The 17,436-nt window shown below is 29.5% G+C and overlaps 2 protein-coding genes across 5 annotated transcripts; one reads left to right on the top strand and one right to left on the bottom strand.

The window, feature by feature from the left end:
• The first annotated feature begins 1 nt into the window (after position 1).
• LOC111288713 (uncharacterized) lies at positions 2 to 11,754 on the top strand. 2 transcript variants are annotated; one of them, XM_089759634.1, is made up of 9 exons: positions 2 to 448; positions 789 to 1,653; positions 1,985 to 2,239; positions 2,588 to 3,205; positions 4,864 to 5,487; positions 6,492 to 7,319; positions 9,794 to 10,498; positions 10,732 to 10,931; positions 11,283 to 11,685. In XM_089759634.1, the coding sequence occupies exons 2-8, from the start codon at positions 973 to 975 to the stop codon at positions 10,921 to 10,923; spliced, it is 3,903 nt and encodes a 1,300-aa protein (XP_089615760.1). In that variant the 5' UTR covers positions 2 to 448; positions 789 to 972; the 3' UTR covers positions 10,924 to 10,931; positions 11,283 to 11,685. The 2 variants fall into 2 exon arrangements, with proteins under 2 accessions (XP_089615760.1, XP_089615761.1); XM_089759635.1 differs by lacking the exon at positions 2,588 to 3,205 and having other exon boundaries at positions 11,283 to 11,754.
• Positions 11,755 to 13,921: 2,167 nt separating this feature from the next.
• Positions 13,922 to 17,163, bottom strand: LOC111287510 (protein METABOLIC NETWORK MODULATOR 1-like). 3 transcript variants are annotated; one of them, XM_022878121.2, is made up of 4 exons: positions 17,072 to 17,146; positions 16,850 to 16,891; positions 14,582 to 15,780; positions 14,085 to 14,485 (listed from the first exon to the last, which is right to left on the bottom strand). In XM_022878121.2, exons 3-4 carry the CDS (start codon positions 15,500 to 15,502, stop codon positions 14,363 to 14,365), a joined length of 1,044 nt encoding a protein of 347 aa, XP_022733856.2. In that variant the 5' UTR covers positions 15,503 to 15,780; positions 16,850 to 16,891; positions 17,072 to 17,146; the 3' UTR covers positions 14,085 to 14,362. The 3 variants fall into 3 exon arrangements, with proteins under 3 accessions (XP_089615763.1, XP_022733857.2, XP_022733856.2); XM_089759637.1 differs by having other exon boundaries at positions 13,922 to 14,485; positions 14,582 to 16,891; positions 17,072 to 17,163; XM_022878122.2 differs by lacking the exon at positions 17,072 to 17,146 and having other exon boundaries at positions 13,945 to 14,485; positions 16,850 to 17,022.
• Positions 17,164 to 17,436: the final 273 nt, after the last annotated feature.

The raw sequence follows: 17,436 nt of genomic DNA, 5'->3' as shown, positions 1-17,436 counted from the left end.
AAAGAGAGTTTAACGGAATGGCCAATAAGTCAAAGTTTTGGATGCCATACAGCAATCTCCTTTTGGGACAGCGACATAAATATTTTTCCTGAAAAATTGGAATTTCCAAAGCTCAAAATTTTGATTTTTACAGGAAAGACTTTAGTGAAAGTTCCAGTTGCATTTGTTAAAGGAATGAAAGCCGTTCAAGCTTTATATTTGAGAAATGTCATTTCTCACTGGAAGTACTTAAATTCATAGCAAATCTTCGGACTCTTTGCTTTAAAGATTGCGAGCTCGAAAGCATCTCATCATTGAGAAATACAGAAAATCTTGAGATTCTTGCATTTTCTGATACTAATATTTATGAGCTACCTGAGGAATTAGTAGCATTATGTGAACTAAAATCGTTTCATTTTTCTCACTCTGGAAGCAAACAGATCAATTTTCATCCTAACTTGCTGTCAAGGTAATAGTAGATGCAATTATTTTTTTTATCATATTGCTCAAAATTAACTATTTAGTTTTATGTTATTTATTTTTCTTTTATTTACTTTATTAAGTAATTTGATTTTAGACTATAGGAAACATATCTACCCTAAGCTTTTGATCACTCCCATTATTATGAAGCATTCAAAGATGTAGTACGAAATAGTAAAAATAATGCTCAAACCTTCTTTTATAAGAAAAGGTGCTGAAGAATCAAGCTATATTTGCTGAGATAATTAAAATTAATTTATGTTTACTTCTATTTTTATGATTCACTTGAAGTGTTTGATAATAGTTTTTTGTATTTGTGTAACAAATAGGTTGACATCACTTCAAGAGCTACACGTGACATGTGAAAACAATATTGACTTATCGGAGCTGAATTCATTGTCTCGTTTAACTACACTGTCACTAAGAGTTTCTACTGCTCAATGTTTTCCAGAAAACTTTGTGTTCCCTAAACTACAAAGCTACATTATAGCTGTAAATGAAGATCTTCGATTTATGCAGGGGCTAAACTTTAGAACCTTGGAAATTACTAAATTTTCATCTTCATTAAGTGCATTCAAGAAGTTGTTTTGCAATGTGGAAAAGTTGGCTCTGGAGAATGTTGGGGGACACAAAAATATTGTCCCAAACGTAGATCCAAAGGGCCTAAATGAATTAATTTCTCTTCAGCTTAAAGATTGCGATGATATGGAATGCTTGATGGATACAACAGGAGAGAAGGGACCAACCACTGCATTCTCTAATTTGGTGAAATTAAGCATGAAGGAAATGACTTGTTTGAAAGAGTTGTGCCATGGTTCGCCTCCGATTAGCTTCTTACAAAAGTTAAAAGATGTGACCATTGACTATTGTAAGCGGTTGAAAGTGGTATTTGAAATGGATGAACTTCTTGGAAAGGAAGAAATTAGTCAGATACCGTTACTCTCAAATTTAACAAGTTTGGATCTATATTCTTTACCAGAATTGGAGATTATATGGAAATTACAATTAGCCCATCAATATCATGTAAGCCTCCAAAGTCTAAAGGTTGTAAACATTTGGGAGTGCGGTGAATTGAAATCCATCTTCCCGCCTTGCCTTGCTCAAAGTTTGTTGCACCTACAAGAACTCGATATATCTGAGTGCGATAGATTAGAGCAAGTCTTTGATTTTCCCCAGGAAATGGGTGAGCTTCAGGTACTTTTTCTCTTTCCATTTCCCCTTTAATGAACAATGAGAAATTACTAAACTTTATATATTGATCGTATAATTAACTTCTGTTTAAGTTTAATAAATTATATTAGTAACTGATCAAAATGTATATTTATTACATAACTTGCAGGTTGAGAAACCTAACATTATATATCTTTTTTTTTTTTTATTAACACACTTTATAAAATCATTGTATTTTTTCTCTTTTTTTATTCTTTATTTAATAATATATTATTCAATAACTATTATTATTACCTTTGTATGTATGTCTTGTCCATATATTTATTTACATTTTCAATCAATGAATTTATATTAGGTACAGCCACTCTCTAATTTAAATTCTTTGGAGCTAGAGTTATTGCCAGAACTGAAGTGGATATGGAAAGGGCCCACCCATCTTGTTGAACTCCGAAGTCTTAAGACTATGAGAATAAGGAAGTGTTTGAAGCTGGCATATCTCTTTCCAACTCCCCTTGCTCAAAGTTTGTTGCATCTGCAACAACTCTCTGTACAATTTTGTCAAGGATTAGAGCAAATCTTCGATTTTCCTCAAGAAATGGGTGAGCTTGAGGTACCTTTTCTCTCTCCATTTCTCTTTTAATAAATAATAAGAAAATACTAAACTTTATATATTGATCATATAATATACTTTTATTTAAGTTTGAAAGAAAGAAAGTTTAATTAAATTATATTAGTAATTAATCTAAACGTATATTTATTACATGACTTGTAGGTTAAAAAAACTAACACTATATATCTTTTTTTTTCTTTATTAGCACACTTTATAAAATCATTGAATTTTTTCTCTTTTTTTATTCTTTATTTAATAATATATTATTCATTAACTACTATTATTACCTTTGTATGTATGTCTTGTCCATATATTTATTTACATTTTCAATCAATTAATTCATGTCAGGTACCGTCACTCTCTAATTTAACTTCTTTGGAGTTAAAGTCATTGCCAGAACTGAAGTGGATATTGAAAGGGCCAACCCATCTTGTTAAACTCCAAAGTCTTAAGACTATGAGGATACAGAAGTGTTTGAAACTGGTTTATTTCTTTCCAACTCTCCTTGCTCAAAGTTTGGTGCATTTGGAAGTACTCGAAATAAGCCATTGCAACTCTTTGGAACATGTAATTTTCGGAGAAGCAGAAAATGAGGATGAGATAGTTTCAAACATGGATGGCTATCCTCTCTGCTGGCCTAAGTTGAGAACTCTCCAAATAATTAACTGCAAAAGACTGAAATATGTGTTTCCAATAACTTTGGCTCAAGGACTTCCGTATTTGGAATCTATTGAGATAACTTATTGTTCCCAACTAAAGCATGTTTTCGACGTGACAAAGGACAAGGGTGGACGTCCACCACAAGACATAGTGCCACAGAGATTAAAAATTTTAAGACTTAAAAATTTAGAAAAGTTGAACAGTTTTTGTCCAGGAAATTTTGTCAGGTCACTATCTTTGGAGGAGTTCAAAGTTCGCAATTGTCCCCAATTGACCGAGCTTAAGGTGTTGCAGGCCCATTTAAAGGTACTTCTCTTACACTGTCGTTTTGTTTCAATTTTGATTATTTTGATAATAATTAATTGATTTATTTATCGTAAATGTCAGATTTTAGTACATTAACATCTACGTATAAGTATTTTATAAACTATTATATATTATTAGCTTCTATTGAAGTTTAAAAGAAATACAGTTTAATTAAATGTATATTTATTACATGGTTTGCAACTTGAGAAAAAATAACACACTTTATAAAATATTTCTAAGGTTTTTTTCTTTTTTTTTTTAATATATTTTTTTATCTTATAACATATTATTCAATAACTACATACTTTCTTTTTATATTTATTTTTTAATTAAATATTTTTTATATTTATTTTTCTTTTTATATTTAATAAATATTTTTATATTTTAATTTTTTTATAGGCCTCATTAGATATTATTGATTAAAGTTTCGTCTCTCCCACAGATATATAAATATATATTTTTTATTATTTATTTAATTTTATATTTATATGTGTATTATATTAATAAAGTTAATATTTAATATGTTAATTTGATAAATCAATGTGGCATTCCCATTTGGCTCATTGTTTTGTCATTTTTTTTGTTTTTTATTTTTTTAATTAGATAAATTTTTTTAAAAAATCGGTAAATGTGAAGATATTAAAATAACTCATATCTCAAGAGTTTCAATTTGTTCCCATCCAATATGTGAGGGTTTTAAAAAAATTTGAGGTCAAGTCAAGGTTTTTCCTTTTTAAAATCGGGATTTGGTCAGAGGATAACTTAAAGTATTTTGACTTATCCCAAATATATATAATTATATTTTTAATTATTTATTTAATTTTATATATGCATTATATTAATAATATTATTATTTAATATATTAATTTAATAAAAATATTATATTATACATAATTAAGATTTAATCAATCCATCTATTATATAAATTGTACTCATTTTTATTTTTGTTTTATTTTCAAAAAGGTATTAACGTGGCACCTTTTTATATTTTTTATTTAGATAAAACTTACAACATTTATAACAAAATGTGTCAATAAATGGATAACCCAAAACAATTTATATATGACATATTTTGATTCATCCCAATCCAATAGGAAGTTTTTTTTTTAATTGTTATCTAGTTGTGATAGGTTACGTTTTTTTTTAAGGTAAATGGGATCAAGATGTAAGTGTGTTAGAGTGCTTTATTTCGATCCGTTTCAGAGTATATATAAAATTATATATTTATTGTTAATTTAATTATATATACTATATCAATAAAATTATTTGATATTTTAATTTTAAAAATTAATATTTTAAGCTCAATGAAGTATTCATGTGGCATCCTTTATGTGCTATTTTCTTCTTCTTTTTTAATTTTTTCTTCTTTTATTGTCTTTTTTCACTTTTTTATTTTTATTTTTTATTAGATGAATTTTATAAGAAATGAGGTCAGTTAAAATATCTACATGTTACATTATTTAGCTTTTTTTTTTTTTTACCTTTAGCCTTTTCTTTAATAGGTAAATTTGCAAAAAAAAAAAAAAAAAACCAATGAATATGGATGGCAAAACAAAAAAATATTATTTCGCGACAACACATATAAATCCACGTAATTTTTTTTAAATGTATATCTTGTTAATATTTATTTACATTTTCAATCAATAAATTCATGTCAGGTACCGTCACTCTCTAATTTAACTTCTTTGGAGTTAAAGTCATTACTAGAACTAAAGTGGATATGGAAAGGGCCCACCCATCTTGTTAAACTTGAAAATCTTAAGACTATGAGAATAGAGAAGTGTTTGAAAATGGCATATCTCTTTCCATCTCCCCTTGCTCAAAGTTTGGTGCATCTGGAAGTACTCGAAATAAGACATTGCGACTCTTTGGAACACGTAATCTTCGAAGAAGCAGAAAGTGAGGATGAGATTGTTTCAAACTTGGATGGTCATCCTCTTTGTTGGCCTAAGTTGAGAATTCTCAAGATAATTAATTGTCAAAGACTGAAATATGTGTTTCCAATCACTTTGGCTCAAGGACTTCCGTATTTGGAATCTGTTGAGATAACTGATTGTTCTCAACTAAAGCAGGTCTTCAACATGACAAAGGACAAGGGTGGAGATCCACCACAAGACATTGTGCTACAAAGATTACAAATTTTAAGACTTAAAAATTTAAAACAGTTGAGCAGTTTTTGTCCAGCAAATTTTATCGTGTCACTATCTTTGAAGGAGGTCAAAATTAGCAATTGTCTCCCATGGACTAACCAAGGAGTTGAGATATTGCAATCTCATTTAGAGGTATTTATCTTATATTGTCGTTTTGTTTCAGTTTTGTTTATTTTGGTAATAATTAAATGAATTATTTATCTCATAGCATAAATGTCAAATTTTAGTACATTCACGTCTACATGTAAGTGTATTATATACAATTAGCTTAGCTTCTATTGAAGTTTAAAAGAGAAAAAGTTTAATTAAATGTATATTTATTACATGACTTGCAGATTGAGAAAACTAACACTGTATAAATTTTTTTCTTTTTTTTTAACACATTTTATAAAATCTTTTTATGTTTTTTTGTTTTTTTATTCTTTATATGATAATATATTATTCAATAACTATTATTATTGGATTTATAAAACACCTAAACAGTACAATTTGGGAAAGGGAAAAAGGAAAAAAAAAAGAAAGAAAAAAAGAAGCGAGAGGAAGAAAAAAGGAAGAAAGAAAAAAAGAAAATGTAGAAGAAAAAGCAAAAGAAGGAAAAAATGAGAAGAAAAGAAAAGAAAGAAAGGAAAAATGAAATTATTTAAAAAGTTTAATATCTTATAATCTATTAATAATAAAAATTAAATTAATAAAATTATAATTATATTGACTATTTTTTCCTATATAATTTTAATCTTGTTTATAAATTTATTTTATTTCACTTTTACACACACCATTAATTACTTTATAATTGTGTTCAATTTAAATTCATATAAAAATTTTATGGATAAAAATATATATAAAAATATTTTGTATTGTTGTTTCCTTCTATATCAGTGTCCTCTATTTTTAAAATTATTATATCGCCATGTCCATGTCATATCATACTTGTATTGTGTGTCACTGTCCATGCTTCTTAAGTACTATTTATGCTCAGCGTAATTTGGATTGTTTAAATTTCTATAGTAATAAATTTTTTATACAATGGGAGGGATAAAAATAATCTTTTGACTGAAATATTTCTTTCCTAATAACAAAAATCCCATTATATGTTTCTAACTTTGTTGCTATCTTCCATTATATTGTGAATTTATCAGGATGTTCCATTATATGTTTTAAAGGAATTGTTATGCAATGCCAAAAAGCTTACTATGGATGGAATCATGTATCCCAAAAATCTCATTCCAGACGTAGATCCAGACGGGCTAAATGAATTAACTTTTCTTGCACTTAAACATGGCAAGGAGTTGGAATGCTTGATTGATACAACAGATCAAGGCCATGTCTCAACTACTCCACTGCTGTCAAATTTAACAAGTTTGGAGCTGGAATCATTACCAGAATTGAAGTGGATATGGAAAGGGCCGCGCCATTATGTTTGCCTCCAAAGCCTCAAGGTTGCAGAAATTAGTCGCTGCAATAGATTGAAATATCTCTTCTCACCATCTCTTGCTCAAAACCTGGTGATGCTAGAACAACTCAAGATAGCATATTGTGATGAACTGGAATGCATAGCCACAGAGTTGGAAAGTGATGATAATATAGAATCAGACGGTGGTCTTCTCCATCCCCTGCCCTTGCCAAAATTGACATCTCTTAAAATTCATGATTGTCCAAGACTAGAATATGTTTTTCAAATTCCATTGGCTCAAGTTTTTCCCCAGTTGACATCAGTTTCAATAACTAATTCTCCTCAGTTAAAACATGTCTTCAATTTGGCAAAAGAAAAGAATGGAGTTGATCATGCCATTGTGCTTCCTCATCTCCAACATCTACAACTAGAAAACTTGATGAATTTAAGTAGCTTCTTCTCAGAAAACTATCCCATCAAGTCACCATCCTTGAAGAAGTTAATCATTCTGGTCTGTCCTCGATTTGCAAATTTCATCATTCAACAAGTAGTCCACAATCAGCTTCAACTAAAGGTATTTTTACACTCTTTTCCTTCAAATGTGGTTCGAGATTTTGTCTTTGGCCCAAATCTTTTCTATGCTCATAAAATAATCAATGTTTTGAATCTCTTTTAAAATTGGGGTTCTTATGTAGGTTTTACATTATAAAAATTAGAATAAATCATTCAAAATTTAAGTTCAACTCTCATCTTTAATAATATTTTATGTTCAACTCATTCAAGACTTAATTAAACCTTTTTTTTTTTATTGTTCCGTTTAGTAATGGAAAAATAATAAAATAAGCTTTCTAACTATATTATAATCAATTTTTCACTTAAGCCCTTACTTTGTTATTGTGTGCAATTTAGCCATCCTACATTTTAGTTTAATGAAACCCAATTTTGATGGAAAATTCAAATTGGTGGCGTGCATATAGGCAAACTTTGATGACATGACACTCATGGAGAATATTTAGATAACATTTCACTTGCTTATACAATAAATAGAATTTGAAAATCAGCTAAACATATTTAATTTGTACTTTAGAATTAAACCTTGGAAATGACAATGGTATTTGTTTTACATATATATTAGTTTGCCATGCACAGGTTTTTTATTATTTTCATATTTTAATTAACTTTGCTTGTTTATATTTCTTTAATAAATAATATGCAAAATTTAATTGATCAGCTATATATAATCATACATTCTTAAATGCTAGTGCACAATTAAATGCTAGTCTACACATAATATCGTTTAAAGTCTAATCTTTTACAAATTTTCAAAAAATTATGCAAATCCTTTTATTTTTCATCAAAAAGTTATTTTTATTCAATTTATCTGCTAAACATAAAAAATTTTGCTATATACTGTTCAAAAAAAACGATTTAGTCTTTAAATAGTTAAGATTAACAATTGTTTTTATGATAATGTTGATATAGATACAAAAAATATTATTTTATCAAATTGTAAAAAACATTTATATTAGTATAATATTCATAAACTATTGAATCTTATAAAGTTGAACCAAAAATAAAACTTCAAATAATAATAATAATTTCTTATATATATATATATATATTTGATTAAATAATAAAACATAATTATTAATTTGGTCATACCATTTTTTTTTTTTGACATACTTTAACCTATATTGCTTTTTATTAGAACATAAACCAAAGATACATGTACCAAAAAAAACCAAATATATGAATTGAGAACCCATATAGATTTGAAATTTCTTGAAATTATGCATAGCAAATATCCAACCTAACTTAATATATATAAAAATATATAAATCAAAATTTTTTTAGAATAAATCAAATCTCAATGTATATATCGTATAATAGAAATAAGACTAAATGAAAACTTTGAAGAAACAAACAAATGGAAAAAATAAATAATAAATAAAATATGAAAAAAGTAATGAACCATACTTATTACAAAGTTGAAACCAATATAAATGTAACTCATTTTCTTTTCATTATTGAAAGTTGATAAAAAAAATGAATATCATCAAAAATATATATATATATATATATAAAAAATAAAAACAATACAACACTATCACATATTTATTTTTACAAAAATAAAATAAAATAAAACAAATATAAGAATAATAAATGCAAAAATGAACTTGCTTGTTCATAGTATAATGTGGTTTACTTTTTTTTTCTTTAATTTTTATCCATTCTTATCAAAACTAATGAATAATAACCATCAAAGTAAAACCAAAAAAAAAAAAAAAAAAGGTTTGTATTCTTCAATTTCTAATTCTAGTAATAACAAATAAAAATAAGCTTGCTCACAAGCGATGCTCTTACTTTACAAGCTCTTTATTTTCAATTTTAGATTCTAATTTCATCAGATAAAAATTTTTAAGCATATATATTTGAAACTAAGATTAAATTTAAAAATAAAAGATAAATTATAGTTTAATATATTTAAATTCAAAATTTATGTAAAATTTTTAAACGCTAATAGAGTTTGATTTGAAGTTAATAGTTAACCAAAATTATTAAATTTAGATAATTTATTAAATAGAATTATTTGGCAGCAGCTAAAAATCTATTAAGCATATATATTTGGAACTATGACTAAATTTGAAAAGAAATGATAAATTATGATTTAATATATTTGAATTAAAAATTTATGTAAAATTTTTAATCTTTTATAGATTTTAATTTGAATTTAAATAATTATTCAAAAATATTAAATTTAAATAATTTATTAAATAAAGTTATTTGATAAGTAATATAATAATATAAACATAATCATATATGTCATAAAAATATTATCTATGTAAACATATATGTCAGCATATCTTATGTGATAATTTTGTCTTTTGTAATACATATATATATATATATAGTCATGTGATAATTTTGTCTTATGTAATATAATATATATATTTAAGAATTGATTTTGTACTTTTGAAGTAATATATTCTTTGCCATCGTAATTTATTCAAATTTTAATGAAATTATGATATTTTTATATTTATATAGGAATTACGATTTTCTGAATTGAGACAAGACAACATGTGCAACACTGTTAATTTGGAGAACACATTTCAAATTCAAGGCGGACACTTGCTCTCAAGGATAGAGGTTTTAAATCTAGAGGGTATAAATCAGTTGCAAGGTCCCATCCAAGTTGCAAGCCTTCCTTATCTTAAACACTTAAACGTGTTAAACTGTAATAGGCTAAAATCTCTATTCTCTTCTATGCTTGCTCAAAATTTGCTGCAATTGAAATTTTTGCATATAGAGTGTTGTGGGGAGTTGCTAGAAATCATTGAAATGGACCAAACTTCAATAGCATCATCATCACAGGGTCATCTCCAACCTATATCCTTCCCTAGTCTTCAATGGATACAGATTTCTGGGTGTGGCAATTTGAAAAGCTTGTTTCCTATTAGTGCCACTCGTTCTCTTTCAAACCTCCAGCACATGTACATTAAAAAGGCTTCTAAACTAGAGCAAGTATTTGGGTGTCAAGGTGGGCTAAACATTGAAGATGATCAAAAGGGAATAGTGCTCCCTAAATTTCAAGTATTGTGTCTTCATGAGCTATCAAGCCTAAAGAGTTTTGCTCCAATGGGTTATCATTTTCGATTCCCTTCTTTGTTTCGTTTTGACATAAACAAATCTCCCAAGTTGACCACAAGTGTCATCATGGGTTCAAAACATCCTGTGCCTGCCATAACAGAGGTACCTGACATACTTTTTTTTCTAAATATTATGCTTAATTAATTAATTTGTTGTTCTTGATCATATTGATACTAATGATGAAACGCTGATGGAAACAAAAGTTATGTTAGTATATAAATACATATTATTATGAATTGGATGATTCTTTTATATACACACAAGTCATATGCATAATTAATTAATTAATTACTTCTAGTATAACGTACTTAATGAGATTGTCTTTTGTTATGAAGGAACCCCAACAAGTTCAGAATAATACAACAAAAGGTTTCACCACAATGGACGAAATAGTCGATAATCAATCCACCTGCAATGATATACACTGGTATCGTAGCTGGGACGAAAAAACACCTCTATATATGACTGTGGGAGAAACGAGAATAATGTTATGCGAGGAAGTGAAAAATTCAGGAGAAACTTGTTAGCTAAGCAGGTAAATATTGCTTCTTTCCATGTACAGTGGCGGATTTACATGGTATTGTGGGATGTCCATTGAAAAACAAAAAAAAGAAAAAGGAAAATTTTGTGTTGATACCCTTGAAATTTTTTTCAGATACTCCTAAAAATTAGAGAATAAAAAAAATTTAAAGGAAAATTTTCATGAACATCCAAAACTTTCTTTTGAACACCATTTTCATGTAAAAAATTAATAAATTTGTCAATAGTGTTTTATATATTATAAGCAAACACTCCCTGACAAAAATTTTAAATTTGCCTTGTATTTATGATTTCCTTAATCAAAATTTTTATTTAAATTCTTATCGATTCTTTGCTTCAATGATAGGTGGTTAATACTTGATTGTGCTTATCCTCAATCGAGCTTTCTGTTTTATGGCGCCATCAACTGATTGGATCTTTGCTTTTTCAGCTTTACTTTGCAGTGAAGAACTAATTTACTTAATGTTGCATTGCATTTACTTGCATGTTTGATATTGTGAAATAAAGCCATGTTTAGTCATTCATTTAAGACAAATTTCATGAATTTTTTTTTTTTTTATATTTGTACTCAAACTCAAGCTTACATGTCTTATATATCCTCGTTTTATCACTTGACCAAGAGATTGTTGGCAAAATTCTTGTACTCTTAAGAAACATGGTTTTTTGTGTTTAGTTAGGCTTGCTGGTTCTTTATTAGTTCCTTATAGCAGCTTGTATGTATGAGTAGTACATAGTTATGTCTACTTGCATGTCATAGATGGTTTTCCATGCTTGTTTTTATTGTGGTGATTTAATAATTAATTCAATGATATGTTATTTATACATTATGTTTTATGAACTCAAGCGGTATAACATCGAATGTGAATAAATTTTGTTTTTAATAATTTTTATATTAATTTTGAAAATCAAAATATCTTATACATATGAATACTAAAGTGTTTAAAAAGTGTTGAGATCATTGCGGGTATCTTAAAATATAATGAACTAAATTAAATTTTAAGTTAATTATACCACAAATTTACAAACAATATATGTATACTTTGTGGAGATTTTTTGTTATAAGTTGCGGTGAAACTTGTAGAAACAGCCCCAACAATAATACCAAAAGATATCATGCAATAATGATGATGAATTCATGACATTTACAAAGGAAAATAAAAAACATAACCCAAATTAAACACATGTTGGTTTAATGATAAAGGAAACCCAGAAACCACAAATCGTACAGCTACAAATGAAAACCCATGTTTAAGATAATTGATGAAGTTATAAGAAATTTTTGGAGACAAAAATTAAAAGAAAGTTATATATAAGTTTAATTAAAGATAGTTATATACCTTACTTTAAGTTTAATTTCTGTGATAAGAGAATATTTATATATATATATATAGAGGTTCGATATTTCGTACAAGTAATTAATTTGGATCTACACTGAAAAGAATAAAAAATAATACAAATTAAAATTTTAACAAAAAACATATATGATTTAATGAAAATAAAAAAATATATTTTATATTTTCGAGGTTGACACGAATTATAACATAATTTTCATGTAAACATGATATAAATATATGAAATATTAATTTTTTATATGATACGAATATATAAATTGTAAAATATACTCAAATTGAGAGCATATGACTTGGGGTAGTACATGAGATTCAAATTCTTTCTTTTTTCAATAATAATAATAATAAATTAATGGATCAACATAAAACTGAACAAATTTAATATAAATTTTGATAAAATCTAAAAATAATAGAACTTGAACTTTGAGATTTCAATATTTCAAGAACTTCTTCTTGCAACCAAGATAAAATCATTAGTAATATTATAAGAGTTTTAAACTATCATAAAATGATTCAACAATGCAGGTGAAATTGACTTGTATGTCATTTTTTTCACCAATTTGGATTATTGATAAAACAGATTGAGCAATATGGTAACTAATTTACATAATTTTGGTTAAGAATTAACTCAATCATAAATTTATTTATCGAACGAGACTACAGTTCAAGAATAAAATGAGTTACAAAAAGTTTAGAGATTCGAATTTCAGATATGTTAAATACCACTTCTTAAGAATGATTGCATAAAACAATTGAGCTAAGCTTCATATTCAAATATTCAAATCTACGATCATTTTATAAGTAAACATTCCAATCAAGATTTGTATTTCACGAAGAGGTGGTGACAACAATGTGAATCTCTCGATGAATTGGTAGAAGAATGGACGCCAATCTATTATGTTCAATGTGAGAGTCAGGACTCTTCTTTAGATCCGTGACATTCTCCCGCACCCAACCTCGTGACGCTCTCATCACGGAGGCTGGCCACCCTACCTACCTACCTCCCTCGAGGTGTTCGGCATGGATCGAATGGTTTAGGGCTAGCTCTGATACCACTTGTCACGGGTCGAGACTTAAGCTCCAAACCCGCACCCGAGACTTAAGCTCCAAACCCGCACCCAACCTCGTGACGCCCTCGTCACGGAGGCTGGCCACCCTACCTACCTCCCTCGAGGTGTTCGGCATGGATCGAACGGTTTAAGGTTAGCTCCGATACCACTTGTCACGGGTCGAGACTTAAGCTCCAAACCCGCGCGGCTCCGGGACCTGGGCATTCACCCTTCCGACGTCCCAGATCAGCCTTCCTGTCACGGTTCACCCCCTTGTGAGGTATTGTCCACTCAGGCCCCACTGGCCTCACGATTTTGTCCTACAAAGGACGTCTCACAAGACAGAGGTGGTGTGAACCCTTTTATACCTAAATGACCCTCTTATTATGTTCGATGTGGGATTCAGAACTCTTCATTAGGTCCGTGACACAAGAGTCAACCTGACTTCTAAAACAAGCAGAGTTAGGGAAAACCCTATCATGATTTTGATATCAATCATTTGAAAACGTTCTCCATATTCACTGATGATTTGATATTCCATTCAGAGACATTTAGTCTCCACTTAATTGACCACATCTCAAGTCTCATGCTCAATACTCGGATGATCATAATGTAAAGGAAACCACATATATTTAACAAGGAGCTGGTCTTTGCCGTTTACTAAGGGAACCATAAAGGGCACCTTTCAATGCAATGGGAGCCCTTCAATCGGACTTCCAAATGGACCCTAAATGATGACAAAGCATAAAGTAAAATGAAGATAGATTTTCTATATATCTATGAAGTTAAAAAAAAAAGAAAGCTTTAATTCCAAGTAAAGGAATCGGTTTTGATCCTAAGGTTAAAGCAAAGAAGATTCGATGCAGTCTTTTGCACTTTAAGGTCATAATCCTCCAGGGATCATTTAGCTCTTTCACCTAGTTTAGGATCTAAAACATTTTACAAAATCTATCTGATTCAACTGAAACACTCTACAAAATGTGAGCGAGCCCAAAACCTAAGAGTAAAATGCCTGTTGAATTAGACACTCAAAACCTGTGAATGCTTGTTGGAATCATGCATTCTTTATCTCCATGCTCAGTTTCTCCAGAAGCAATGGCTGGCTGTTCAGTGCAAGATGCTTGGTTTTCCCTCATGTTTTTCTGAACAGCCTTGAAAAGGAATGCAGTGTATCAGTCTATGTCAAACCTCAGGTGCACAACAGATTAGTCAATTGGAAATAAAATTCTAGCTCAAATTCATTATACCTTCAGCAGCTCAGTCATCTTTCCAGTTTTAAAATTTTCCAAATGTTTGAGCACAAAAGAGGAAGAAGAAGAAGAATTAGGCTGTACAGCTTGTAGTGGTTCAATATAGAGTGGCTGATCATCTTCCAGGTTATGTCCAGAATCTTTGACTGACCCATTACCACCTTGATCCTCCAATGGTTGTGGGGGGACTTGAGTTCTTTTCATGACTACAGTTAATAGTTTCTCAAAAGGCATGCCAGTCATTGACTTGGCTTCTGTCTCCTGCAAAACCTCTGTTGCGGGTTGATTATATGAAACAGTTTCACTTTGTATGCCTTTTGGCATGCTGTGGTTACTACTTAGAGATTTAGTAGGAAATATTTGGTTTCCAACTGTTGGCATCTGGTTGGTAGGTGTTCCCTTCTTTGATGTATCAGCAGCTTCAGACATTTGTTTGCCTTTATAGGCCATCAAATGAGCTGGTTGGCTTGCAACCAGAGATGGTTGGTTGGCAACTGATTCGTGGTTTGATAAATTAGCAGGTTGGAACACAACAGGCAGCACATTGCCTCTGGTCATTAGTGGAGAAGTAGATTGCGTTGACACCAACTGCACATGTTTGCCTTTTGAGCATCCAAGATTTGAAAACCAGGCTCGAGGCTCCTGGTTGACAACAGTTGGTTCATTGAATGGATGAGCAGATACATTTCCACGAGAATGCACATGCTGCTCATTCCTCTCCCTTGGGAAGGAAATCTCATTTCTTCTCATCATTTGAACATCTGGAGCCACATCATTCTCAGCTGAAACAGGAACAAAATGCCCAGGCTTGAAAACCACACCCCTTAAAGTGGCGTCAGAGTTACCAACCCTAACAGTGAGCAAATATCCTACATCAAATGCTGCCTCAATAACACCATAAACAGCCTGACCCACCATTATATTACTTGCATCATTGATTGAATTCACTTGAAGGGGTTAATTTCCATTCACCCCTTCAAATCCAGGTCGGATACAGGTATTCCCTGCATGGTTCAGATTGGATTCTTCCCCTGAATTAGATTATATTTTGGATGTTTCCTCGGGCGACCATGACTGCGCTTCAGCAGAACATCTGCTGATGCATCAGGGTTATTCTCTTGGTCATTGTCTTGATCCATCACAGTATTTGCAGCAAAGAAATTGCTTTTTCCACAAGTCTTAATACTATTTCCTTCCTGGAAGACAAAACGCAGGTATAATAAAGTCTATACAATCAAGCTGGTACAAAGCACAACTGTGTTTAACCAACATGTCGAAAAGCAAACATTCAACTTCATAAACCATCAAGCAAGAATGATGCCTTCTCAACATCACTGCAGGTCATTAAGGCCATGTTGAACACCTTTCCTCTTTAGGAATATCCAGGTCAACGGTCTTGTATCTTATTTAATGAATCTATCGAGGTAATGTCGGCGAAAATGGGCAATCACAATCATGTATCTTATCAAACATAAGGCATGTCGATGTCAATAGTACTCATGCAACATATATAGATCCAGCAAAGCAACATATTTCATAGCCAACAGGTTGAATTAGCTAATTACAATAGGAAGTAAAACCATGAGATCATGGCTGAACATATTTTACTACACATCTATCCGTTTGCATTCCTATAACAAAAAATAGACTATAATTTTTTTTCCCACAAATTAAAAAATCTCCTCAAATTTCCATAAAAACTCTTAAAATTGTTCCTACAATTCAAACTTTCCACAACTTAAAGGGCATTTGATAAAAACTTTGACAAAAACAACAGGATAAAGATCTCCCTCCAGCCTTGGATTCATTGAAGACTAAAGATACTTGGATTCATTGAAGACAAAAGATAAACCCCCGATTAACATGTTTCTTTTCTAGAATTTATGAACACTGATTTAATGCAAAATTAATAATAACAAACAACTCAAACAAAGAAACTCAATTCATGCATGCAATCTATGAGATAAGCTACACATTAATTTAATGACAACTAAATCATAATTACAAAATAATAATAATAATAATAATAATAAAAGCCCTTCACTCAATATTAACAACAAATTGCAAACATGCAATACATGCACAGTGACAGTAACATAGAGGAAATCAAAGAGAAAAAAAACGCAGGATAAAGAACCCAACAAAAGCCTAACATCTGAGTCAGAAGAGTAAAAAAGCATTACAAAAACCATTGAAACCAACATTTTCAACGATAATAAATAAAAATTCCATAAATTACTGGTGAGAAAAGTGAAAAGAGTAGACCTTTCCACAGCATTTTCAACAACTCCAATCAAAAGGAAAATCCTGCAACAAGCATAAATAAAGCGTATATTAATAGATATGAAAAAAAAAAAAACCCAGAAAGGAAAGGGAAGTGAACAAAACTGCAGAAAAAAAAGCAATAAATTTAAAAACCCAAACTGTTTTTTTAAGACAAAAACCTTAAGTTTTGCGAAAACAAAAATATATACATAGATTTCTTACAGGGTTACATGAAGTTAGGGATTAAAAGAAAACGGCTGACTCTTTTTTGATGGTGTCTTTCACTTATGCTTGTGTGGGTTTTTTGTTTTTTTTTTTTTTGTTAATATGTGACCCATAAAATATATATTTTTCATAATTTAGTATCTATAAAATATTTACAATTAGATACTTAAATTTTGTTTGTGACAAACATTTTGTTCTTACTAATAAATTAATGTAAAAATGATTAATAAAATCATAATATGTCATGTATTTTTATTGATCAATATTTATTATAATAAAATTTTAACTTAATTAATGGTATAAACTGCTTGAAAAAACAAATTTTGAATACCTAATTTTAGTTTTTTATAAATATTAAATCA

This window comes from Durio zibethinus, chromosome 4, assembly GCF_047325235.1.
Source record: "Durio zibethinus cultivar Kanyao isolate XHJ-2024 chromosome 4, ASM4732523v1, whole genome shotgun sequence".
NCBI lineage: Eukaryota > Viridiplantae > Streptophyta > Magnoliopsida > Malvales > Malvaceae > Durio > Durio zibethinus.
This window is presented reverse-complemented; position numbering and strand designations above follow the sequence as displayed.